The sequence below is a fragment of the Melanotaenia boesemani genome, chromosome 18 (assembly GCF_017639745.1).
Source record: "Melanotaenia boesemani isolate fMelBoe1 chromosome 18, fMelBoe1.pri, whole genome shotgun sequence".
In the NCBI taxonomy this organism is placed as follows: Eukaryota; Metazoa; Chordata; class Actinopteri; order Atheriniformes; family Melanotaeniidae; genus Melanotaenia; species Melanotaenia boesemani.
Genome location: NC_055699.1, coordinates 19,330,351 through 19,356,149, shown reverse-complemented (window position 1 = coordinate 19,356,149; position 25,799 = coordinate 19,330,351). Strand labels below are relative to the sequence as shown.

The following is a 25,799-nucleotide window of genomic DNA, read 5'->3' as shown; positions in this document are numbered from 1 at the left end:
AGGGTCGCGGGGAAGCTGGAGCCTATCCCAGCTATTAGCAGGCGAGAGGTCCAGTCCATCACAGGAGGCGCATGTCAGAAATGCCATTTATCCTGTACACACTAAAGCCGCACAGCTGGATTGTCTGAAAATCTTCACGCCTGAAGGTTTTAAGGTTAAAATTTGGTTGACAGTGCCCCAAAACTATGTTTGCATGTGGACGAATGACGCAAATCCAGAGTTCTTAAAAACCCCCTGCCTGCATCTGGCCTCCGGCAAAGGGGATTATGTACCAACAGATTTAATGAAATTCTAGATTTGTTAATAAAGAAGATTAAAATGAGAAAATAATGACCAGATCATTTAGGTGAAGTCGTGCTGAAAAATTTTTAAAAAATGCAAAATCAAAATTATTTTAATGATCAAAATAGGCTCAGACCCTGAGGGTTAAAATGAACTGAGTAATGCTTTATAAACCCAAGAAGGGAAGTTATTTTATAAATAAAAGAAATTTATTTAATAAATAAATAGTCAGAAAAAATTGTCATTAAACAAAAATCTAATAAAATATCAATAAATAAATGGAAAAAGTGTTGTATGATTGTTTAAAACTCTTATTTGTCTCTGAACACATTTACTTGTAATCCGCATTAAGGTGATGGACAATGTGACAGAAGTTATAGCTGAAAACTGGCAGAAAAAGTAGATCTAGGACAATTTCTAGGTCCAAATTTAATTTCATACCCGTGAACACCGTGACAAAGTGACTGTCTTCATCTCCTGCGCTTCCTAAACTTAAAAAAAAAAAAAAAAAAAAGCAGCCTGACTCTTGAGCAGCGCTTTTATCTCTGTACCACATCTGGATGTTGCAGAAATCCCATGATCCTCATCACTCCATCAGCCCAATGAGGACCAACGGCAGCTGCTGCAGATGTTTCTGTTTCTGGGCTATTGTGACAAGCAGATCTGATTTCCACAACAAAAACAAACACAAAGTGAGCCTTCAGTCTAATTTAGGTTCAAAACCTCCAGAGGTAGCGGCTCCAAGCCAGATTTATTTTTTAGGGTCTAGAAGAAAACACTGCTGTGTGAGGCAAGAGAACTGAACACAAGCCTGTTATTTAACCGGTGAATATGATCCATTTATATCCTTAGACTCGTACAGTCGCTCTCACATAAAGCAGAGGCACAAATTCTTCCTTCTGTGGAAAGAACAGGACCGCTTTGTGCTCCACGAGAACAGAGATGTGGAGTAAAAACCAGAGCTCATGAGGAGAAAAGACTGTTTATTGATTGGTGCTGTTCAGGTTTCCACATTTTCTTCTCAACAGGAGCAGGTTCCACAGGTCCAAACTTCTTCTCCTAAAAGCCCAAACTTTCCAATTAAAGATTTTCTATTAAATCTATGCGCATGCTAAACATGAAGCAGATTAGCAGGGAAGCTCAGACTCTGTATATTTAAGTAATCCTCCAAGCTCTCAACAATCCATTCTGCTTTCACCTCCAGTGAGCTGCAGCTCTGACTCCACAGGCTTTTTGTTGCATTTATCAGCCAATAAGTAAAATATTTTTAGCCAGAAATATCAAGCAGGAAGTGACTCTCCTCAGGTACACAGTGCTTTTATGAGAAATTGCTAAAAGACCTGAGCTATGTGTGAAAAAGCAACACAGCTCCAAGGTTCAAAACAAATGTGAAACAGGCCCTGGATGGTTTACCTTAAAGACGAACATCTCTCTCCTCAGTATAGCCAGCGTGTTGAAGCCTCCATCGCAGATGTTTGGTTTGGCGTTGGGGTGTGACGGTCTGTCCCCCGGGGGAAGCCTCGGGGGTCGTGTCTGCCTGTCTGGTTTACGAGGGTCAGAGGGCGGATGGGAGCGAGGAAGAGGCGCCGTGGGCAAAGGCTTGGTGGGCTGTGGGATCTTATCAGGTGGCCCTGGAGGAAATCACAGAAACAAAACCATCTTTTTATTTATCTGTTTGTTTTTAATCAAACTATATTCACACCGCATCATGTCGTAATGACAGGACAACATGGACTTTGGTGCTAAAATGTGTTGCAAAACCCTTAAATGGAGGAAAAGTATTTGGAGCAAAGCAGATGGCCTAAATCCCCAAATTTAATGCATTTAGAAACATGTTTGCCTAAGCGGTGAAAAGATAAACTCCTGTAGGTTTGGACTTTTTATTTGAGGAAATGTAAATGCCAGCAAACCTGAAATGGAAAGTGATGAGGAAAACTGATGACTAGGAATAAAAACAGAGTAGAATACAGGAAGGTGAAGCAGATTTCAGTGGCTAAACTTTGAAGTGCTTTCCAAAACATGTCTGTTTCCTGACATTAAAACAGCATCTCTGTAGTCTTGGAGACAGAGATTTAAGCTGTGTTGGTTTAATCAGACCTCACTGGGTGTCGTGGCAGCAACAAAGGTCAGCCTCTCTAGCACGGTGCTCTGAGTACACCACCTCCTCAGGCTGCCATCTGTTCTCACAGCTGATCGCTCCATCCATGCATCGATCCAACGATCAACGAGCCAACAGCATCGATCTCTTTTAGTTGTTTTGTTGTGATTTGATATGAAGTGAAGTGATTAGGTTAAATCAACCTGTGATATTGTCTCATAGTCTGGTGTAGCTTCAGTCATCTAAACCACAGTAATCCTAAGAGCTCAAAGACAACTGGACCATCGATTACTACGATGCTCTCCCTCAAAATCTTAAAGAATCTCTTAAAAGTCCACAGATGCCTCAAAAACCCAAACAAAGCCAATCTAAACAAACCTAAAAAACGGAGTTCCTTTTTGGATTTTACTCATTTATAAGCTGCTTTGGATAAGACTGCTATATGTAAATGTAAAAGAACATAAAAAAACATACAATAAATAACAAGATAATACAATAAAAATAAATAATAAAATGTAAAGAAAAACTTAATTAATATTTATGCAAAAGTAAATCAATTTATACATTTAATATTTAAAAATATAAATTAAATAAAAACAAAAAGAAAAAAGAAACAAAAAAGTTAAAATAAGAAAATAAATAAATAATGAAAATCAATTATATAATAAGTATGAATGTAAAACAATAAATGTATTATCTACTAAATAAATAAAACAATAAAATAACTAGAAAATAGACATAGCAAGTTGTAATAATCAAAAATAAAAATAAAATGAAGATAAATAGTAAAAGAAAAAAATTATTACTTCATTATTATTATAGAATAAATAAATCAATTATCTAAAATCTAAAAAATGCAACTGAAAAAAATTAACAGATAAAACAGCAAATTAAATAAAATAAATGTATAAAACATTTATACATAATAACATTAAATATTAATAGGCATACACAATCATAAATAAATAAATTAATGTATTTTTTTAATAATAAACTAAATATAACCAAAAACAAAAAAGTTGAAATAGTAAAATAATAAATACTCAAATAAATAATAAATAATAAAAATCAATATTAAATCTTTTATAAACATTTATACAAAACAATGAACCATTAAATACTGTTAGAAATTAGCATATTATGTAGATGTAGGTGAGATTAAATAAACCGTTTCCGTGTGGATTAAAAGTAAAACGTTCTCCCTGACGGAGGCCCAGACATGGCTGGGTGACTCGGGTGTGATGTGTTTGAGGCACATCGGAGGGAAGCGAGAGGTTGAGGCGGTGCCAACAGGTGGGTTGTGTGTATGAATAATGGAGCAAATGACAATGTGTGAATAACGCAGGCTGTAACTGTGAGGATGGGAGCTGCCATGTGTTGATTGGGGTCAACAGATGCAGGAATAGACGGCAGCGTTGTCCTCAGGAGTTATGAAAGAACAATGAAATGATTTAACTTATAACATATCAACGTGCTACATGGGTCATACAGAGACCAACCAAACAAAGGCAGTTTATCACATTAATCTAGCTGACAAACAAGTCCTCCACAGGCTTTGGATATCAGCTGATTCCATTCCCTCACAGGATTAAATCCCCTGAAACATATCCCCAGATTAGTGGAGAAAAAGTATCCGATGTTTATGTAAACTCATTATACATGGTCTCTGGACTAATTTTAGCTTCTGACCTCTAATCTGCAGTCGGTCCCACATGTTGGAGCAGATTTACCAATCAGCTCATTTTACAGATAAAAACACTCAAAACTGAGGAACAGCTGGTCTGGTGGCTGACTACAGAGAATCGGCATGATTGTGGACACTAATTTAACAGAGATGAAAATCAGTCATCTAAAATAAGAACAAAAGGTTTTTCATCAATAAAATAAAGTTCAAAAGAGATTAATTTATTTGGCTAAGAACATCTGGAGGGCAGTGGGTCAGTGCCTGAGTGTACTACACTCCATTCAAGGCCTTAAAGGGGGATAACAACTAGATCAATGCCCAAAGGGTTTTAAGTTTGGTGCTGATTTGCAACACGGGACACGGTACTATACAGGAAGTTTTCCTCTATCCCTCTTATCTTTATGTGTATATATGTAAATATTGTCAGGAAAACAGAAAAATGATGGAGCAAAACATGTGAAAACACATCTGCTATTTATTGAAGGGAATACAAATGCAGACAAAAATGCAACAATATAAAAAGGAGAACACCTGAAAGAGACAACAAAAAACTAAAGGAAGTAAAGAAGAAATTAGAGCGACTTTTAAAATGCTCACCAAAACAAATTAGGGGAATAAAAATGAGAATAAAAAGAAAATACCAGGTCTTATTTATTTTGTAAAACCTCTCTGTTTCATATCTTTATTGATGTTGAAAGTCAGTATCAACACAATCTGAAGATTTCTTAATTCTTATTTTGATTTCTTATCATTTGTTTAAGTAGCCTTAAGGAAAAGTTGTTCGGACTTGGATGTTTCTGTCTTTTGCTCTGTTCTTTGTCCAGATGATCCCACACTGCTTCAGTAAAAGGCTCTGAGGAGCCCAGGCTCCTCTATAAGACATGTTGCCACTTATTTTCAGTCCAGTTCTTGTGTCGTGTGACATACCTCAGTCTTTTCTCTCGGTTTCCCTTCCTTAAGAATGACTTCTTGACAGCTACGTTTCCATGGCGACCATTTCTGATGAGGCTTCAGCCAGAAGTAGATGGATCAGCTGAAGGTCTTTACTGGATTTATTCCTGTTTCTTAAGGATTTACACTTCTTCTTTTGTCCTCCACTTGTCCAGTTTCCTCAGATGTTTTAAGGACACACTGCACACCATGCTGAGCTATGCCAGCTTTTCATCTAACAGCTGTTGGGAATCATCTTGTTGCTGCTAAAAACCTATTTTCTGTCTGTCAAACTGTCTGATCTTTGCTGATTTTCACAGATGAAACAAACAAAGGGAACAAACGATGTGTCTTTGTGACAGATGACAATTTAAAATGGCTTTTATTGTGCAGTTGTTATCAGTTGACACTGGTTTATCCCTCGAGTAAGGAGCATTTATTTATTTATTAAAATGACTTTTTTCCTTTGTTGATTTAACTTATAACTGCCTGTGTTACTTTAATGGTCCCTCAGGGACAAATAATTAAAAAAGTATTTTGAATTTAATTGATTTTTTTATGTTTAAATTATTTATAGATTAAGTGGATTAACAAAAAAACAAACAAACAAAAAACGTATTCTTCAGAAAATGTTCGGGTGAAAGGACGGGACTGAAAATAAATGAAAAAGCAAATAAGGTCCAAAGAAAAACTTTAAAAAGACCCACAGAAAGCTGGAACTGTTGCTCCAAACCACTTCAAAAGATGACAACAAAGTCCGGCTCTTTGGAAGCAAAAGATAAAAACTAGGAAAGGTGATGCTTTTGCACAGGACTGTAAGTAAGAGCTAAAGCTAAACCAGGGCATAAAAACCAGGACCCTGTTAGTTTGACTCCAGTGTTGAAATCATCCTAAACACTCGGCCTTTCTGCAAAAACACCCTTCATCTTAATTTGTACTTGATTAATTTTCATTGACGGATCTATTTCAGGGTTTGAGAAGAACTTCTGCACATGTATGACTGTGTGATCAGAGTAACGCTGATTTTTCCTCCCCTGCCAGCAGCGTCGTCACGTCCGCCTCGACTGAAATTTGCAGCTTGTGTAAACAGGACCTGGGCTTTTCCCTTTAAAGGGACGGGAAGTCATTATGTTCAAAGCTTGGTGAGAAAAACAGGAATTTAAAGAAAAGCCGTTGAAGACTATATTAAAGAAATTCTCCAGATATGCTGTGAAACTTTTTAACTTTTTGATGGATGTCTCCACGAGGATGGGTTTGTAAAAGGAATATAAATGAACATTCTTCCTGTTTCAGCCCCTTTCACTCATCATCCTGTTGTCATCCAACACCAGCTCCTGATCAAACTCAAGTCCACACTTTGTAATCCATCTGTGGACCTCCCACCATGTCCTCGGTTAGTTCTACATTGGTGTCACCGTGAGGAAGAAAAGGAGTCTGTATGCTAAGGGGAGGAATGAAGCTGCTATCGCTTGTCCTGCCCTTCAACTCTGGCTTCAACGTAGACGAGTGAAACATGGAGGGGATGAGGAGAGATTTGATCACTTGCCCGGGTCTGTTGCTCCCAGAGGGACGTGTCCTGACCGGGGAGGCAGATGTCAGCTTCTTCTGTGAGCGTGTGGAGGCATCCATTGAATGAAAGAGTGGAGTTGAAGCTGACCATGCTGCTGCTTATAACGCTGCCTTGTTTCACAACTATTTAGATAACACATTTACCTCAAGACGCTTTTCTACCTTTGAGAACCTGCTCTAGTGTGTATCAGATATTCCATGAAACATGCAAAAACCACTTCAAGAGGACCATTCACTTTTTCTAATTCACATCATGTAAATGTAACTCAAATATGAAAATGGAAACCTGGCTAAAGTGGACTGTGGTCCTTTCTTATCAAAAAGAAACAATCCTGAGAGGAGCAGAGAGCGTCAGGATGTTGTATTATATGCTTTTTATGGCCTTCTCTGCTCCACAAGTGACCTGGAGACAGTGGTGGAACAAAAGCTAATGATCCATGTTAACTCCCAGGATTAAATGCTGGTTCCTGAGACTTACTGTGCTGGCTTTAGTCCACCGACTAATTCTTCACATCACTGTGTCATTATGCTTCTATATCCACATAATTCACAATAACTTTAAATAAATTTCAGGGTTAGTGGACTACCCTGAATCTGAGTGAAGCCTAACAATCTTACCGTAAATCTTCTGGATACCCAGCAGGTCGTCCATAGGCAGTTTGAAGTTGTCCGTGTCCATGTACTGGTAAAAAGGAGCCATGATGGCTGTGGGGTCATTGGAGTGTTCAAGTCCAAGTGCGTGGCCAAGTTCGTGGACGGCGACCAGGAATAAATCGTTACCTAGGAACACAGAGAAGAGGAGGGAGTGAGCAAAAACAGAGCAGCTCTGCCAGCGCTGCTGGCAGCAAATCCTTTATTCTTTTCGGAGCATCTCATGTCCCACACAAGCAAAGAGACACGAATAAAGCTCTTGTTCAACCTCAGGTTATAATGCGTCACCTAGCAGTTGTCAGGCTGCACCTGCTCCGTATAGCAGGTCCAGCGTAGTTTTTTCCAGATGTTGTATTGACTGATAAAACAAACGGTCTCAGAATATATGCAATCAAACACATCTCAATGTGAGTCTGAGAACGGATAATCCACCTTTGGATTATGTTGCACCGACATGTTTATTACATACATATAAACAAAAAGTCCCCTTAACTGAGCACAGAGGTCCCTGCCCTCCGTCATTAAGCGGTAAGCTGATGCATAAACTTGGTCAACATCTTAACCCAGAAACTGTTTATGGCTCGTAGCAGAGCCCCAACCCGATCAAATAATAGTGAGACATTTGGGATAAATCCTTTAATCCTCCAAGCTTTTTTTCTCTTTTTTGCTATTTTTGTTCTTTTTTTAAATGTAAAAATACATGTAGAAGCTCAACCTTTTTAAGCACAGTCAACATCCAGACAATATGTTTTCAGGACAGCTTCAGTTTTCAGATTAAGAGGCTAAAATTATGTAAAATGAATGTACCAATAGATATAGCAGCATAAAGACCAACCAGAACAACAAAACAGAATTTATTACTAAAAGAACTTCACAGATCAACACTCTCCAAGCCTTTTCTCATCTGCATATCATTCTCTCAAGCTTTGGCAGTAAGGAGAAATAATATTGGCACTGAAACAAACAAACACAACGGAAACTATTTACATATTTACACTTTTTCCTCATTTCCAGTTATGCTGCTACTATTTACCAACTATCCTCACAAAACCATCTCCAGCTCAGCTGCTTTTGGCACCACAGTGCAACAAAAACATCTTCTTAGCTTTATTCCAGCCATAGAGGAGCATTATTTTTCTTCTTTTCAGACACACACAGAACTTTCTGCTCATTGGTTGATCGGCTGTTCCTGATAGGATTTCACCGGCAATTTAAACTCTCTGAAAGTTTGACAGGAAGTGCCTTCATCTGGGTCAAAATTGAGGTCTCTTAGCAACCTAGTAGTGACAGCTATGTTTTTTTTTTTATTACAAAAATATAAATAATCTTGTTATCATGGATCATTGTGGATTTACCATACAGAGTCTCTGAATAAACACTACATTTTTTGGCTGGATTGTAAACCTCCTGAATGGGATATAAATGCCTGGAAAACATCCGTAGCTCACCTAAAGGGTAAGCTATCCATCACAATTTAGCCCAAAGAGCTACACACCACAGTTCCTGAGAAACAGTTGATAATATAAGCAACAGTGATCGAGCAGAGTTTTAAGGGTTAAAGCTGGCCCTCTGTCCAACTCCTCAACTTACATCACCAGCATTAAAAACAAGAATGAAAACACTCCTCCTCAGTGTTCATCCTCTGATGCTTCGCCAAACTGTCGGATCTGACCCATAAAGAAGGTTAATCATCTCACAATTAGGGTTAAACCGCTTCATCTTGTATTATTCATCACAGTTCCCGCCGGTCTGTCTGTGGGAAGATATTAACCTGACTCCAAAATCTTTGTGGAACTTCAAAGCAGAGATTTTTTTTTTCCCCCTTTTACGAATGAAAAGTCATAGTTTCTCTTTTACCTTAAATGGTTCTAATGAGTAATTTAGAGCTGTGCAAGCAAAAACAGGATTTAAATTTTTAACATCAAGGCTGCCTTCAACCCTCTCCGAACTGCCATTTTGCTACAGTTTTCTCCGTCTCTCTTCTTCTTATCGTCCTCGACAGGAATGGAGAAGAACATCACTTATTCATTGGAACTGCTACTAAAGTGAGGCACTTATCTGCTGCAAATCTGCCACTTGAATAACGCATCACTGGACAGAGACGGTGATTCAGATTACTTCCTATAGCGTGAATGCTTAGAATTTACGGAGCAGGCTGCTGCACAGAAACGGTTTAATTGGGACGTAATGAATGATATTAGACTGTATAAATGTCAGTCTTTGCAGGCCTGATGGAAAGTCCTCCGTAGCGCAAGTTTCCCTGCTGAAAAAGCCTCTTGTTCCAGCCAATGTCTTCCAATGAAAATAGAAAACTTTGTGCAGATTGAACAAGTGTCTGGAGATGTGGTTTATATCGAATAAAATAGAGAGGCAGGGAAAGAAGAAAGGAGATAAAGAGGAGAGAGTTATGGCTCAGTAGTTAAGAAATCACTTATGGGAGAAACGAGGTCACGAAGGTCTGCAGCTCAAAACCTCTCTTCAGGCCGTTTCCTGTGATGGCTGCAGGAGCTGAAGACGAAAAGTCCTCCACATCAGAACATCTGTTTCACAGAGACCTGCTAAAAACAGACCCCTGTCATTAGAGATGGTTCCAAAAGGTAGGTCACACCCAGAGCTGTTAACCTCCGTCCACCACACAACTGATAGAAGAAAAAAAGGTTTTTAGTTTCAAACTGTGATAGTGTTTGAGATGGGGATTAAGTGTTTGGTGTAAAATCAGATGTCCGGACTCCTGGATGACAGGAATGAAGGATAAGTTGTTTTTTTTTTATGAAACTTTGGAGAAGAAAAAACTGATGATCAATAAATAATGAAAATATTCTAAAATAAAGCAACATGCAAACTCCACACAGAAAGACCTGTTTGAACCCCGTTCCCAGCTGAGATCCTAACCGGTGACCTTCTTACTGTGAGGCCACAGTCCTTCCACACCACTGTGCAGGCCTTATATAGGACAAACAAAAACCGAAAATCACATCTGGCTGAGATTTTATTTTTAGCCCATATCGCCCAGCTCAGCTGGTCCCTAATCTTAAATAAATACATTTATATTTAAAATAACTTTCCAAAAGGAAAGAGCAGGTACTAGTGACTATTCTGGACAAGTAAGAGCAAACAGGAGACAAAAGTCCAGCAAATATTAGGACTGCTAGCCCTGAGCCAAAGTCCCTGTTAAGTTGAGTTTTGTTGTTGTTATCATTCAGAGATTAAAACAGCAGGAGTTGGAATATAAGCTTTTATAATACTAATGATCGGGTCACATGAGCTGCACGAATAAAGAACTGTCTCCATCATTTTCCATCTCTGTTCCCTTCAATCCTGAGTCAGCCTTTGCTCCTCCAGGGCCATCTCAGCTCAGCTTGGTCACTTTGCTTCAGTAGCTCATGCAGCTCACGCCACAGTCGTGGTGTCCCATCAGGTCACAAAATAAAAACAAACTTCCTGCTTTCTGTTTTACAGAGGTGGAAATGTGGAAAGCAAGTTCAGGGTATGGGGCAGATGGAGAAAGATGAAAGAGAGAAAGCAAGGGGATGGCGTGTAAGCATGGAAAACAAGATGAAGGCAGGAGAAAATGTTCTCAGATGGAGGAGCAGATGAATAGATGAACACAGAGATGAAAAAAAGGTGAGTTAAAATGAGGAGAAAGGCTGTTTGGAGTGATTGCTGCATAAAGGAAAGTAGAAAGAAAAAAAACCCGATGATAAAGAGAAGGGAAGAAAAACCGAGGCAAGGAAAACGATAAGGCTTACGACTATTTATCTTGCACAATGTTCCTGCTTTGGTGCAATCACAGAAGATAAATATGATGAATAACACGACTGCAACCTTTGAACCTGACATTTATAACATCATCCTTGTGTCAGCCCAAACGCAGAAATAAAAAAGCTGAAGAAAACAACACCATGACAATGAAATGCATCACAAAGCTTCTCAGTGCTTCTTACAACCTGTTCAGTCCTCATCGTTTGGTGATTCATCACCCTCATATGTGCCATGCGTTGCTTTAGCATCAAATTAAGTCATCTAAGCATGAATTCAACTTCTATTAAGTTATTTAGAAGCCTTTTTGCTATGTTAAATGAGCAATGATCACAGTGGCAGCCTGAGGCGGAGGCAGTCTTGCAGGCACTCAGCTCAGGATAGGTCAAGGTTGCCGCTAATGAGATAGCACAGCCAAGAAGAAGAGACAAAGAGGGGAGGATGGAGTAGAAGAAGGGGGACACAAGAGATTTATGACCGACTGGAACTCCCTCTATTTTGCAGTAAAGTAAACAGGATTTCTGATAAGAAACCAGAAACCTCAATGTGCTCTTTTCCCCGTTGCGTACAAGCTGCCGCTACAGGCTGAAGGGTCAGGAGAAGAAGACTGGGTTTGAGAGCACACATAACCAAGATGCTCACAAATCACATGCAGTGGTCACTGCTGGTGAATGGCAGTAATAGCTCAGGTTGTCAGCAGATGCCTCCAGGAGCTTGTAACTCTGTGCTGCTTAACTAAACACCCGCAGTTCAGTTGATGCATGACACCTGACGAAAGCTACAAGCAAGGATGACCAGCAGGCTGCCCACCTCTTGTTCCTCCTGTTCTTTACTCCTCTGCACTTGTTTTCCCTCAGCTCATAAACATGCATCATTGCCTTCTTGTCTTTTCTTAAACAAATCCTTCAAACAAACCCCTTACAACCCTCCCGCCTCTGATTATTGTCATAAAGACAGCAGCCGGCCCAGATTGACTATTTCTAATTCCTCCCTCTTTTCTATAGAGAACACAGCTGCAACTGTAATGGCTGTTATTTTGCCGCCCAAGAGTAAGTAAGTAGAAGCACTCTCATTGTCCCAGAGGAGCTCAAATGTTTCCCATTGTTCAGCTCCCACAAGTCCCCGAGCGGCTGACACGGCGCTTTCAGGAATGGGCTTGGAAAAACTACCGCTCCACAGCAAACACAGAATGGTGTTGATTGCATTTTCAGTCATGCTGTTGGTGGTTTTGGTGGGAGCACCGGGTACAAGCAGGACATTCCTTTTTCTGATGTGAGCAGCAGAGCCAGAAGAGCTGAAAAAGCTTGCCACTTACAAATATGTTTTCTCAAGATGTGAAGCATAATTACAACCCTGAATTTGAAAATCACAAACATCTCTAAAGCCAAAGCCACTGCGTTCTTAAAATTGTAGTAGCACACATTATAAGGAGGCACTTCATGGTAAAGTAGGACAAATTTAAAGAGGCCACTTATTCACAGATATGATCAATGACTTCAAAAATAATCATTTTGAAAGACGCATTTGTTTAATCTCAGTAAGGAAGGACTGTTCCCTCACATCTGCCCTCATTCTCCGGAGTTTTAGCTTTTTATTCAGCTGCACTTCATCAATTCTGGTTTCCCACAATGTCGAGCTCATGTAATTTTAAATTCTGCCATCACTGCTCTGTCCACTGGTTTCACTGCCAGATGTCTGTTTGCAGATCTTTTCTGTATTTTTTACTCATCACAAGTCTCTAGTTACTTCATAGGGTCATGGATGTTTCCCTGGACAGATAGGACCTTCCATAAACACATAATGGAACAATTCTAACAAGATGGCAGAAGTCACTTAAACACACAAACAACAGCTGAATAACTGTTATCTGGCAAAGGAGCAGCCATTTATACTGAGATTTTATACTTTGCAATCCTGTGATGGAACAATTTATAATGCTAACAACTTTAAGGTGCCAAGCTTAGTCCATCTTCCATCTGCACAAGGGATTGTGGGTTAAATCACCCACACATAAAAACACAGGATTTACAGAAAGTTTAACATCACAACCGTCCTTTAGCAAGTTTTTTTTTTAATATAACATCCTAAAACTGACCTATTAAAGATCCTTTATTCACTTTGAGAAACACCTTCTGCCACCACAGTGTGTGGACACCACAGAGGATCCGTCTATCGCCTTCCTTCGTTCAGGTCAACACTTCAACAGAACAGTGCTTTCAGTCTGTTGCTTTTATTCACACGACATCACATCCGCCTCATTGGTTCTGCGTAACATGAAGTGGTGGACAATCTGGCTCATTGTAGACCAGAGATCGTGTGACCTACATGGTGTTGATCTCTGGTTGTTACAAACAAACATATATCGTTAAACTGTTGGAGGTTACTTCAGGGTTCCTCATGAAGCCATAAAAAAGGAGAATTAGCTGAGACTTTTATAAGACGTCAAGAAAAGTAGTTTTTAAACCTTTCAGTGAGATCAAAAGGAGTCAAATCATGTCAGAGTTTGCAGTGATCACTTGGCTAAAGGTTTGTAAATCAAGAAGGTTGCATTGTGGGTAACCTGGTGGTAAATCCTGAGGACACGGCAGATGCACGTCAACAGAGGTGATCAGTTTACTCCTTAATGGCTCCAAATCAGCTGATGTTCAACTGCGCTCAGTCTCTTAAAACCTATCTGCTTTACCTTTGGCCAGCTTTTAACGTTTTATTCATTACTTTCAGTTTTAAACATTCAATCAATAACTGCTACATCCTCTTTACGCATATCTTCAGGCAACTAGAATACAAAACAGCACCACTTACTGGAGTCAGTAATGGAGGATGTACTGTCCTACCAGCCTACATTCACAAGGTTCATGAATCTGTCTGGTACAGAGCGGGATAGTAAAAGTATTTTATTCGTGGCAAAGCAGCATTTGTGCAGAGTCTCATTAACATTAAACAGGAGAGGTGAGACGGCTGATCATAAACTTTAGTTTAACCCTTGAATGCCCGTAGAATCACAACCACATTAGACAGATCAATAGTTCTTTCTGCATATAAAACCAGAGGAATTACACTTACATATCACTCATTCAGTATTATAATCCAAACCACGGGTGCTATTTAAATCTGATCTGATGTTCACAGTCCGTTCTAAGCTCTTTATTAAGCAGTATTAGTAGTAGCCACGGAAACAGGAAGTGACGTCATTTTCCCCAGGAGTTGTAGTCTTTCATGCTCAAAGATGAAGTCGCCCTGGAACTCTCAGTCTTGATTTATTTCTTCTTTCTTCCAAGAAATCACACAACAAACACACACAGAGACACTTACCACACACACTCTACACGCCCTCCCACAAACCCGGACGTGGCAAACGGCCTTACACCTGGCGCAGAGCTTTCAGGTGATTTCAGCATCGGAAGAAGACGGAGTTTCTGTCCACTCGTCTGATCTGATTCAGATTCTGCCGACACACATGAAGCGGATTTCATCTGCCCCGTGAAAGATATTTATATATCCATGATCTTTTGTAGTTACAGAAAAGTTACAAAAATGCACCAAATATACATCAGTACTATATTACTACTGAGTTAAACACAGCTAACTCAGCATGTAACTTCTGAGCGTTGAGGAGAAAACTGAGGTCTCACCTCATTTCAAACAGTCTTTCTGTAAATATTTATGCATCATTATACATGTATGTCGATCTAAAATAAAAAGTACATGTAGAATTTAAAATTTGAGGCAATCTGTTCTGAAATGTGTATTTTTTTTTTTTATGTACTGCAAGTTTAGTGCTGGATGCGGAGCTAACAGTGTCACATTTGACTTTCCTTAACGCTGCCAGAGAGCTCTGCAGTGTGTTTCAGGAAAAGGACGCACGATACTGAGAGCGACTTTTGTTTGAAGCTTGAATATCGTCCAGGATCAGAGCCTCGACCCTGAAGGAAGCTGGACTTCCAGTATGCCAAGTGAGAAGGAAAAACCAGAGAACACTGGCTGTGCATGAGTGCAGTGTTGTACTGACGAGCTGCCGGAGGATCTCAGCCCAGCGGTTCAATGCCTGGCTCAGAGGGCCCAGGGCACACACTCGACTGGCTGTCAGACCAGAGCAGTGTGCCTGATTAGACAGAGTGACCACTGTGAAGGATTCAACCAAAGAACAATGGCTACATTCTGCTCACATTGGTTTCACACTCTCTCTGCTTCCAACATTCCCTTAGAGGACGAAAAAGAAACGCAAAGAGCCATTTGGTACGTTTCACTTAATGAAGTTTGAATATGTAAACATCAAGACGTCCTGGAAGTGGAAAATATCAGTCCTTCCTTAGGTGTTGTTGGCAAATTTTATGATTAAAATGTAGACATACGTCCAAAATACCTTTTAGATTAGTAAGATTTGATTATCTACCAAGAGTGAATATCTATCAGTTCATTTCTGATGCTGTACAAGACATTTCTGTTAACTTTCCTCAACACTGATCGAGCACCACTTGAGCTGTTAAATGTATTACACTTTATACTCACCAGCGTCTAAGAGAACAAAAACCCCGGCTGATGAATGCAACATGTGTACACTAGAGTAATTATTTATTTACAGACACTGCTGCAGGAACGTTGCCATGGATTCAATCATTGTCCATATCTGCAGACATGAGGGAAATCAACCAAAAGAATGGAAGACAAAAACTCCTGGGAAAGTAGGACTATTATTCTAGTCTTATTTATCTCTCTGCAGCACCTGTGAGTGGGTCAGGCATGTGCACACACTTTGGTTGAGATAATGCGTCTTTAGTAAAGTGTTTGTCATGATCAGGTGTTTGTGGGAAATGTAAAGTGTTTCTGGCAAGTAGTAATATATCACTTCACCCCAAAATGGCTGGAGTTAACTGTGTGAATGCACATTGGACCATTTTAACCAGAGGTTCAGTGCTTTTGAATTTGCTACAAACTTAAACTTCTAGAAATTGTGAGTTTCTCTCAGAATGAAGAGCTGTAATTATGCAAAAGGTGGTGTTACTGTATGCAGGTTCGGAGTCATTGCCTGGCTCTGTAAAGCAAACAGTAGCAGGTTTGGATCTTACCGAAGTAAAAACCGCTTAACATTTCAAAGCATCATTCCTTAAAAAGAGCCAAAACATGGCTGTTTCCATCCTCAAAATACAAAAAGATGCCTGACGCATCAGAGGAAATGCAACGCAAAGGTGATACTCCTTCAAGAGTGTGAGAACTGTGTGTTCTCAGGGCGACGCACACACTCGGCGGGGTTGTTTATGTTTTTTGTTTGCTAAGCATTATGGCTACTATGCTACAACAGCATCTGACTGGCTGGTGGGAGGCCTCTCCAGAAGCACGGATTGTGTACCTCAAGGAGTGTATTTATGTGTGTGACTTTATGTGTGGGGGCGGAAGAGAGCACCGCCGCCCACGTGGAAGTTGATGCTGCTGTCAGTAGGCGGCCGTCTATTTCTAGTGGCGGCCTGGTGGGCAGCAGTGCACCGCTTTCTTTTTCTTCATCTCATTTTCTGTGGGGAAGAAGTGTGAAAGCAATGTTTTCAGGCCGTTCTCTCTTTCCAAACTGGTAGCTGCAGTCAGAAACGTGGTTATTGAGCTGCCAAAGATTTATTCTTACACAATAAATAAGGTGTTAAAGATGCAGTAGCCAGAAAATACAAGCAGTGGGAAGATAAAGAGGCTCGGTGGCCGTTAATCTAACACCTGTGCAACTGTCAGCAAAAAATTAAGAACATATTTCTTGTTAAGTCTGTTTGTTCCCATGAAAAGAATTTGTTTATCATCACAGGACTGTGTTAACAAATGTGATCTGAGAGACAAAACCCAGGATAAAAAAAAAAACACACATTTGTTTGTGTTAGGTTTGATCTCACAGATACAAATCCTACAGTGTAGTACACATTATGCACATATATTAACTTTTACATGTCTGTTTTATCTGTTGTTGCATCATGCAGATCCATCATGGACACTGCTGGGTTGTGTAGTATCAGATCTGCTGTTCTACACCGCACTGTATCATATCACAGTGTTACATCATACAAACTCAACTGTCACGCTGCATTCTTGAGATAAACCGCCGACAATGTAACGCAATCTTCCAGTACCCTTGGAATTTGTGTGTCTGATTATGTGTGAGTGCTGTTTTCTGTGCCATTTCACTGCCTTTTGGTCTCCTGAAAGCTCCCCCACTTCTAGTAACCAGCCATCAATATCGTTACCTAGCTGCCTGACCGAGTGCAGCGATGCTGGACGTCCTCAGGACTCGCAGATACACATGTTTTCACTGAAAGATACAGATCTGCTGTGGTGGTAAGAAAAAACATCTGAATCTCCTGCATTCATTTCCTCTGGGTGGCTGCAAGAAGCAGCAACAAAATAAAGGAGATAAAGACTGAGTTAAAGCCTGAAGGTAAAAGGAGGTTCAAACATCCTGATGATGAAAAGTTTTATGAGCTGGACAAATTTAGATATATGAGGAACAGAGGAGACATCACCCAGGAAATTAAACCAAATTGCTCTTTAGGAAAAATAAGACATCACTCTCTGGACTGGACTAGAATGTCAAAGCCAGACAGAAAGTTAAATAAAATGCAGCAGCAAAGTGGCTAAAAAAAAGAGTTAAGTAAAAGAAAAAGTTCATGATCTACAGGCGGGGGGGACCTCGGTCACTCCAAACCAACTTCCCTTCCTAAAGCTTTGTCCAAACAACATCCAGACACATTCTTTCCAAAGTTTGTGAAAAATATGAGCTGTAATTTCAATGTCTAGACAACAAGCAAAAAAAAAAGATGCCACTTTTCTACTCGTCTGAATCAAATTTGTTATTTTTATTTGTCGTCTTTGGAAACACTTGGAGCATAGTGCCAACCAAACCCGGTGAACCCTGGGAAGATGAAAGAGGAGCAACAGAAAAAGAGGAACAAGGAAGGAAAGAAAGTGCACTGCTTCCTCCTCATCACCCGGTAGGAGCAGCAAACTAAAAATAAACCTGCAAGGACACCATATGCTCCTCTATTCCTCAACTACTCTTCCTTTTTCCTCTCCTGTATTCTGCCTACTCCAACATCTCTCATTTCCTGTTTCAATGTTTTTTCCATCTTCTGTTTTCTCTCCTTCTTGACTTGATGGAGGCCGCTCTGCAGAACAATGCCAGCACTACCGAGAGGCTGAAAATTGATCTTCTTTCAGTGTCGGCTGGTAAAAACACCCAAAATGACAGCTGATTTCAGAGTACAGTCGAGTAACGGCCATCAGACGTCGATGATAAACCGCTCTGCCCATCGTTGCCGGCGGAGACGAGCTTTCTCCCACGACCATCAATCAAAGCCATTGATGAAAGTGGATTGTGCTCCAGCTTCACCGTCAGCCGATGCCGCACCAACTCAGCCCACGCAGTCTAAATCCAGAACCTGGAAATGATGTGTTTTTCTAACCTCTTTGGTTCGTTTAAGAAGCAAAGGTGAAGACTGTAATAAAGCCTTGGAATCTCTCATTTCCTGTGTGTAGATGCTGTGTTGTTGTATGTTCACCAATGTTACCAGAGGCTGGAGGCCCTTGCAGACATACCAGACCTTATAAGTCACCCCCAGGGCCAAACACTCATGGTATGCAGTGATTTTCCTTCTATTTTTGTGTCGAATAAAATCAGCTTCAGTTGAGACTGGAAGTCTGAATGAAATCCAGCTTATCTGCTCCTGCATGAAACGCTTTGATTCTGCACAAAGCAAACACACCAGCTCAGGAGGATGACTTTGTGATAAAGCATTGGGTCATTCATCTTTAAAAAGAAAAAAAAAACAACTTTTCCAAAGAAATAAAAAGTGACCTTGACATTATCAGGATCATCCATATCTCCAGATCCCTCCCTCTCCCTTCTCATTTCTGCTCTCCAGCATCCACATTTTTCACCATCGTGTTTCATGCAGTCATCCTTCATCCTCTAACTCATTCGCCACCTGCCCTCCAAATTCTTCCACCATTACATGTTCAATTTAATATCTAATGCATCTATCAATCCATCCATCCGCAGATACCTTGCAACAATTCAGATATCAGCTTCAGGAGCCGCAGGCGTTTCCTCTTTTAATCGCAGTGCTTCATCATGTAGGTCAATTATGAGGCTCACGCTTACACAGAAGCTGGAGGGTGCGAGTGCTCACCTTCAGGGTTGTGTCGCAAAGTTATCATAAAAAAAATAAATGAAATGATCAGTTTCTTCCCTTACTTACAGGTCAAATGTTTTTTAAAAAGTCCAAGATTAGAGAAAGTTTTAATTCTTAATATGGCAGGTTTAACAAAGCCTGTGATGTTGGAGGTTGTTAAATTCTCTGACGGCTAAACCTGCGCTGTCAGTTCCAAAGCATCGGCTATGAACTAGCTATCACAACCCTGTGTTGGTTAAGCCAAACCTATGAAAGCCATCCCCCATCGAGCCCTGAAATCCCGATGAAAATGACCAAAAATAGAAAACTGTATCTGCCACTGCCGTTGTGATGCTTGGTGGAGGATGTCCAGCCAAGTCAATGCATAAGTGGACGTTAAGCACATAGTGGCCTACAGCTGGCATGTGTTATCCAATTACTAAACTTAATATGAGCATCAACTGGGACCACCCAATGATGAGGGGCATCCTGGGGGGTTACATAATCAGAAACGGGCCCAGATGACTGCAAAGTAACTCTAAAATGTTCACCTCCAGCGCCAGAAGACAAAGGTGGACCTGGAAATGGAATACTTGAAATCAATGGAGACATAGGCCATAATGAATGATGACATTACATAAAGAATTATTTCTCTTTTCAGGTAATGAGGCATGCAGTGGGGAAGTTGTCAGACCAAATTTGAAATAAAAAAATATTGAAAATAAAGTTTATTGTTCATTTCTTTAAATCAAAGTGGCTGACAAATTTGACTATACATATGGAGACCTTCCATCAAATCATTATGTTGTACCCCCCCAGCTTGTTAATCTAAAGATTTTGCACCCAGTCCGGAGGTTTATGGGTGCAACAATCCAATGAACATTGATATATTGATTCAGTGACCAACAATGCAATGTTACTGATCCTAATCTAAACTATCAATGAACCACTGATACAGTTTTGCCAGCCAGTACAACCCTCATTATTCAATGTTGTAATATTTGGTTTGAGATTTGAGAATGTCTAATTGAGCTAAGAAATAAAATCATATTTTGTATTTTAGTTGCATTTTGTGATTTGATTGGAAGGAAAGAGGTTGTGTTCAGTCACCCTGTGGCATTGTCTCCTATCAATCGCTGGATCCTGAATCAAATCAAACCTAAATCAGAATTTGTTAAAGCTGAAAACACTGAACCACTTCCACTGAACTGATATAATATCGTATCATCAGGGTCAGTAGTCTTGTTTACTGTATGGAGTTCAAGTGTTATCTTATTCCTTGGCAGCACTTTCCTTCCGTTCTCAATTGGATTTGATCAGTTGGAAGATTGTTGCGTCTTACTCTCTTCAGTGTAAGTCTTTCATTACTGAAACAGAATCATAAATTAAACGTCAGCAGCTTCATCCTCCACCCTCCCTGGAGCTGAAAACTAAAGCACTTCCTGCCTCTTGTCCTGAACTTTGTCCAGAGTTCACGAGTGAAAACATCCTCTGTTTTTGCTACATGGTTGTTGCACTCCGAATGGACACAGTGGTTGATCAACCTCCTCCTCACGCCGCTTCTCTGCTGCCTCACACGGCATCAACTTGACTGAAATAACAGCAGCTGTTATTATTCTGTGGTCCTTTACACAGTAAGTTGTGGATTCTCACTGTGTGAGAAGAAATTAAACAGAGTGGGAGAAAAAGATGTACAGATGATGTCAAACTGTCACCCATCTTGGTTTGAAGGCAAGAAGAAAAGGAAGCGACCAGTTTAAGGTGTCAGCATGATTGAGATTACATAACAAACCCAATACAGTATTTGTTGTAAACACGAGGAAAGAGGTGGAAAAGGGTTCTAACAGACAAAACACCCACTAACTATTTTATATATAAATTTACCCACAGAAGCATGCATGCATGTTTACTTGTATCATCAGTAGGGCTTTGCGTCGCCGTGTGGCCGAGTTCTCCAACACATCCACACAGGTTTCTCTGCAAAAAAAAAGTAGGGCTACAACGATTAGTTGACACTATCAACAATAAAAGTAGTTGACAACAAATTTAACCATTGACTACTGTCGGCAAGAAAAAAATAAATAAATAAATAAGAACCTACAGAGTGAGACATTGTCTTCTTTCCTATCCCTGCTGAGAGTTGTACATGCAATAAAGTCCGCCAGGGGAGAAATATGGCAACGAAACGGCAGCAGGCGACGTCAAAGTCTGGGATAACTTCACATTAAACTTACAAAATAAAATAAATATATGTGAGATTTGTGAAGCGGACCTTGCGTACCACATAAGTACGTCTGCAATAATCGAACATTTAAAGAGGAGGCACATCAGACTTACATAAAAACCTCATGCAAGATTTAAAAGTTGAAAGTGAAATAAGAGCCATTTAATGATTATGAGATACATAATCTGATTAGTCGACTAATCGTTTGAGTTGATGACTAATCGACTTTCAGAATAGTCATTAGTTGCAGCCCTAATTGTCAGTTGCCCCATAAGGACAGTCAAATTCCAAGGTGAACAATAATTAGAAAACAAATACTCACAAGGTATTGCTTGTGTGTAACGTTGGTTTAATCCTCTCTCCTAAAAATGCCTGGGTTGCCTCACGAGGGAAGTGTGCAGATAAAATGGTGTGCATGTGTGTGTGTCAGAGAGAGGTTGAAACATGTACACCAGTGTTTACACAGGACAGTCCTCCAGTGTGCTCCGGTGATGTAATCATCCAAAACAACAACACTACGGTGTTATCCTGGTTGTGGCAACTGATCCATCTCGACAATGGTTGCACGGTGGAATTATGTGTGATGGGCAGAGGCAGATTACCGGACAGAAGTTCATCTCCGGTGTGTGTCTGCATGTGCACGTGTGTTTGTAACCTTAAAAAATACACAGAAACAAGGGATAGGAGACTGAAGAAGAACCAGACATATGTGCTGAGCTAAAATTACATCATAACCAGCTGTTACCCACAAAGCTTGGGTACTGACTGAGGGAGGATGATAGATAGACTGAAAAGTCAAATAAACAGACACACCAACATGTAGATTCAAACACACATCTAAATGTATTCTGGATTTTGGATTTGCAGCTTTGGACAGGTAAACTGTTAAAGTTGACAAAAATGTCTTTAATCGATTTCTCTAAATTTATGCAATCGACTCCATTTAGACCAAGCTGTCCACCGGTAAAATGTGAAGCCTTTGCGGAAGTGCAAAAAATTGCAGTTCACCACTCATCTGCTAGGGGCTGGCTCCAAAACAGAGTCAATCCCCATAGACTCCCATGTTAAAAAGACCAACTTCACAGTAGAAATAAACATGTTTAAAGCCTGGCACAAAAAACATTTCAGGATTAATAAATCAAGTTTACCTTCATGACAACTGTGAGGGGGGTGATGTTTTTTCCAACTCATGAGTTTGGATGTTTAATCTTAAAATTCAGCATAATTAGGGGCGTGTCCTTTCGATTGACAGGTATCCAATGTCCGCGGTAAGAAGGGAGAGAGCAGCACAACTGTGGTTTTTAGGCGGCTAACAGTGCGCCTTAGCTTTAGCCCACCTACCTCCGTTAGCTGGGTAGCTACCGTTAGCTCTGGGTTAGCTCGGTTAGCTCTTAGCTACAGGCAGCTCGGAGTTTGATGGGTATTCATATTCTAGAATGCGCCGCTAGGTGGCAGCAGCAATTGTAGTAGCTCTGTTTTTAACTCGTGATTTTTTTCAATATAGCCGTCTTTTTTAAGACATTAGCTGTCAATCTGTGTCTGTTCGGGTTGATTTTTCACGCTGGTCAGAGGCTGTGCTATACGGGAGATTTTTCTGAATATTTTTCTGTTTTTGCAAGACTTGTTATTGTGAGTCTCCATGGCAACGAGACTTGTTTACCATCGGGATCAACTGATAAAACTCTCCAAACTCAAGATTATCAGTGAAACAACACTTCAAATCCCAACGGAGTTGAAAAGAAAGAGAAGAGGATGCAGGGCAGGAGCGAGGCAGAGAGAAAAACGGTGGCGATTCAAACCGTTTCTTCCAACGGTTGTTATGGGAAACGTGAGATCGCTAGCTAACAAAATTGATGAACTTCAGGTGCTAACCAGGTCTCTTAAAGAATACAGAGAGTGCAGTATTATGTGCTTCACCGAGACATGGCTGCATGAACACATCCCAGACTGTAATGCGTCTGTACACGGCTTCAGGACGGTCCGTGCAGACCGCAATAAACAACTCAGCGGGAAGTTGAAGGGAGGTGGAATTGCGGTGCTGGTAAACCAGCGCTGGTGTCATCCTGAACATGTCACTGTTAAAGAGAAGACCTGCACAAGAGACATTGAACTGCTAGCTGTGAGTCTCCGCCCGTATTATTTACCCAGAGAGTTCACATGCGTTATTCTGGTAGCGGTATATATATTACCTGGTACCGCTCCAGACGCAGCCTGTGATGTCATTAACTCTGTAGTGGCCAGGCTTCAAACACAACATCCAAACGCATTTGTGGCTATCTCTGGAGATTTTAACAACATCTCCCTCTCTGCAACTCTACCAACTTTCCAACAGTTTGTCAGCTGCTCCACCAGAGAAAACAAAACGTTGGACTTATTTTATGCAAATATTAAAAATGCATACAGCTCCTTTGCCCTGCCACCTTTAGGAAGATCAGACCATAACCTAGTTCTTCTCTCCTCCTCCTACAAGCCCATCGTTCAGCAACAACCAGTCATTAGAAAGGCTATTAGAACCTGGTCTAATGAAGCTGAAGATGCTCTGAGAGGATGCTTCGAGGCTACAGACTGGAACGTCCTATGTGAACCTCATGGAGATGACATCAACGCCTTGACTGAGTGTGTGACAGATTATATTAACTTCTGTGTGGACAGCACCGTTCCAACAAGAACAGTGAGGTGCTTCCCCAATAACAAACCCTGGATCACCAGTGACCTGAAAAAGCTGCTGAACATCAAAAAGAAAGCTTTTAGGGATGGAGACAGGGAGTTATTGAAGTCCACACAAAAACAACTTAAAACACAAATGAAGAAGTGCAAGGAGGACTACAGGAAGAAGTTGGAAAGTAAGCTTCAGAAAAACAATGTGAGGGATGTGTGGTCAGGAATGAAGAAGATCACTGGCTTCGGGATAAAGGAGGATCAGACCGATGGAGGTCTGGACAGAGCGAATGAACTGAACATGTTCTTCAATAGGTTTAGCTCATCTCCTGCTTCAACCCCAACTAGCCACACACCCTCCATGAGCCCACAGCTTTCCTGTCACACCTCCACTCTGTCACCCTGCAGCTCAGTCAAGGACCTGGACACAACCTCATCTCCCTCCACATCAGGACTTCCTGAAACCTCCTCTGCCTCCACCTCCACTCTGTCTGTCTCCTGTAACCAAGTCATGCAACAACTGGTGAAACTGAACCAGAACAAGGCTGCAGGTCCAGATGGTGTCAGTCCCAGAGTTCTCAAGACCTGCTCAAAACAGCTATGTCCGATTCTCCAGCACCTGTTCAACACCAGCCTGAGTCAGAGAAGAATCCCGGTGCTGTGGAAAACATCCTGCCTTGTTCCAGTGCCTAAAAAACCACAACCAGCTGAACCAAAAGACTACAGACCAGTCGCCCTGACATCTCACGTCATGAAAGTCCTGGAGAGACTCTTACTGGCTCACCTCAGCAAGCAGGTGAACACCTTTCAGGACCCATTACAGTTTGCATACCGTAATGGGCTTGGGGTTGAAGATGCCATCATATACCTGCTTCAGAGAGCCCACTCTCATCTGGACCAGTCAGGCAGCACTTTGAGGGTCATGTTCTTTGATTTCTCAAGTGCTTTTAATACGATTCAGCCTGCTCTGCTGTGTGAGAAGCTGCAGAAATTCCAGGTGGATCCCTCCACAACCACCTGGATTTACGACTACCTCACAAACAGACCACAGTTTGTGAGACTGAAAGGTTGTGTGTCTGAGATGGTGGTCAGCAGCACTGGAACACCACAAGGGACTGTACTTTCACCATTTCTATTCACGCTGTACACCTCAGACTTCCAGTACAACTCTGAGTTCTGTCATCTGCAGAAATACTCTGATGACTCAGCAGTTGTTGGGTGTATCAGTGATGGACAAGAAGCAGAGTACAGAGAACTGGTCGGTCAGTTTGTGAAATGGTGCGGTGACAATCATCTCATCTTGAATACCAAGAAAACAAAGGAGATGATTGTTGACTTCAGGAGGAACAAGAACACACATAGAAGTGTTTCCATCATGGGAGAGGAGGTGGAGGTGGTGGAGGAATACAAGTACCTTGGAGTTCAGCTGGACAACAGACTTGAGTGGAAAAGCAACACTGAGTACATTTACAAGAAAGGTCAGAGCAGACTCTACTTCTTAAGGAAGCTGAGATCTTTTAACGTCTGCACCAAAATGTTGCAAATGTTCTACAGGTCTGTTGTTGAAAGTGCAATCAGCTTTGCAGCAATCTGCTGGGGCAGCGGCATCAGAACCAGAGACTTGAAAAGAATTAACAAACTGATCAAGAAAGCTGGATCTGTGCTTGGAGTAACTCTGGAGCCGCTGGAGTTGATCATCAAAAAAAGAATTCTGTACAAGCTGACGAAGATAATGGAAGATCCTTCACACCCTCTACACAACGCCGTGACGAAACAACAGAGTGTGTTCAGTGGGAGGCTTGT

At 40.9% G+C, this 25,799-nt stretch overlaps 1 protein-coding gene across 2 annotated transcripts in view; it reads right to left on the bottom strand.

The window, feature by feature from the left end:
- The window catches only part of LOC121628792 (matrix metalloproteinase-16-like), an 87,263-nt gene that overhangs the window by 24,332 nt on the left and 37,132 nt on the right, over nt 1–25,799 (bottom strand). For both annotated transcript variants that reach the window (XM_041968100.1, XM_041968102.1), the window contains 2 exons: nt 7,182–7,343; nt 1,696–1,913 (listed from right to left, as the gene is read on the bottom strand). In XM_041968100.1, coding sequence (XP_041824034.1) covers nt 1,696–1,913; nt 7,182–7,343 — 380 coding nt within the window. The remainder of the gene's footprint in view (nt 1–1,695; nt 1,914–7,181; nt 7,344–25,799) is intronic.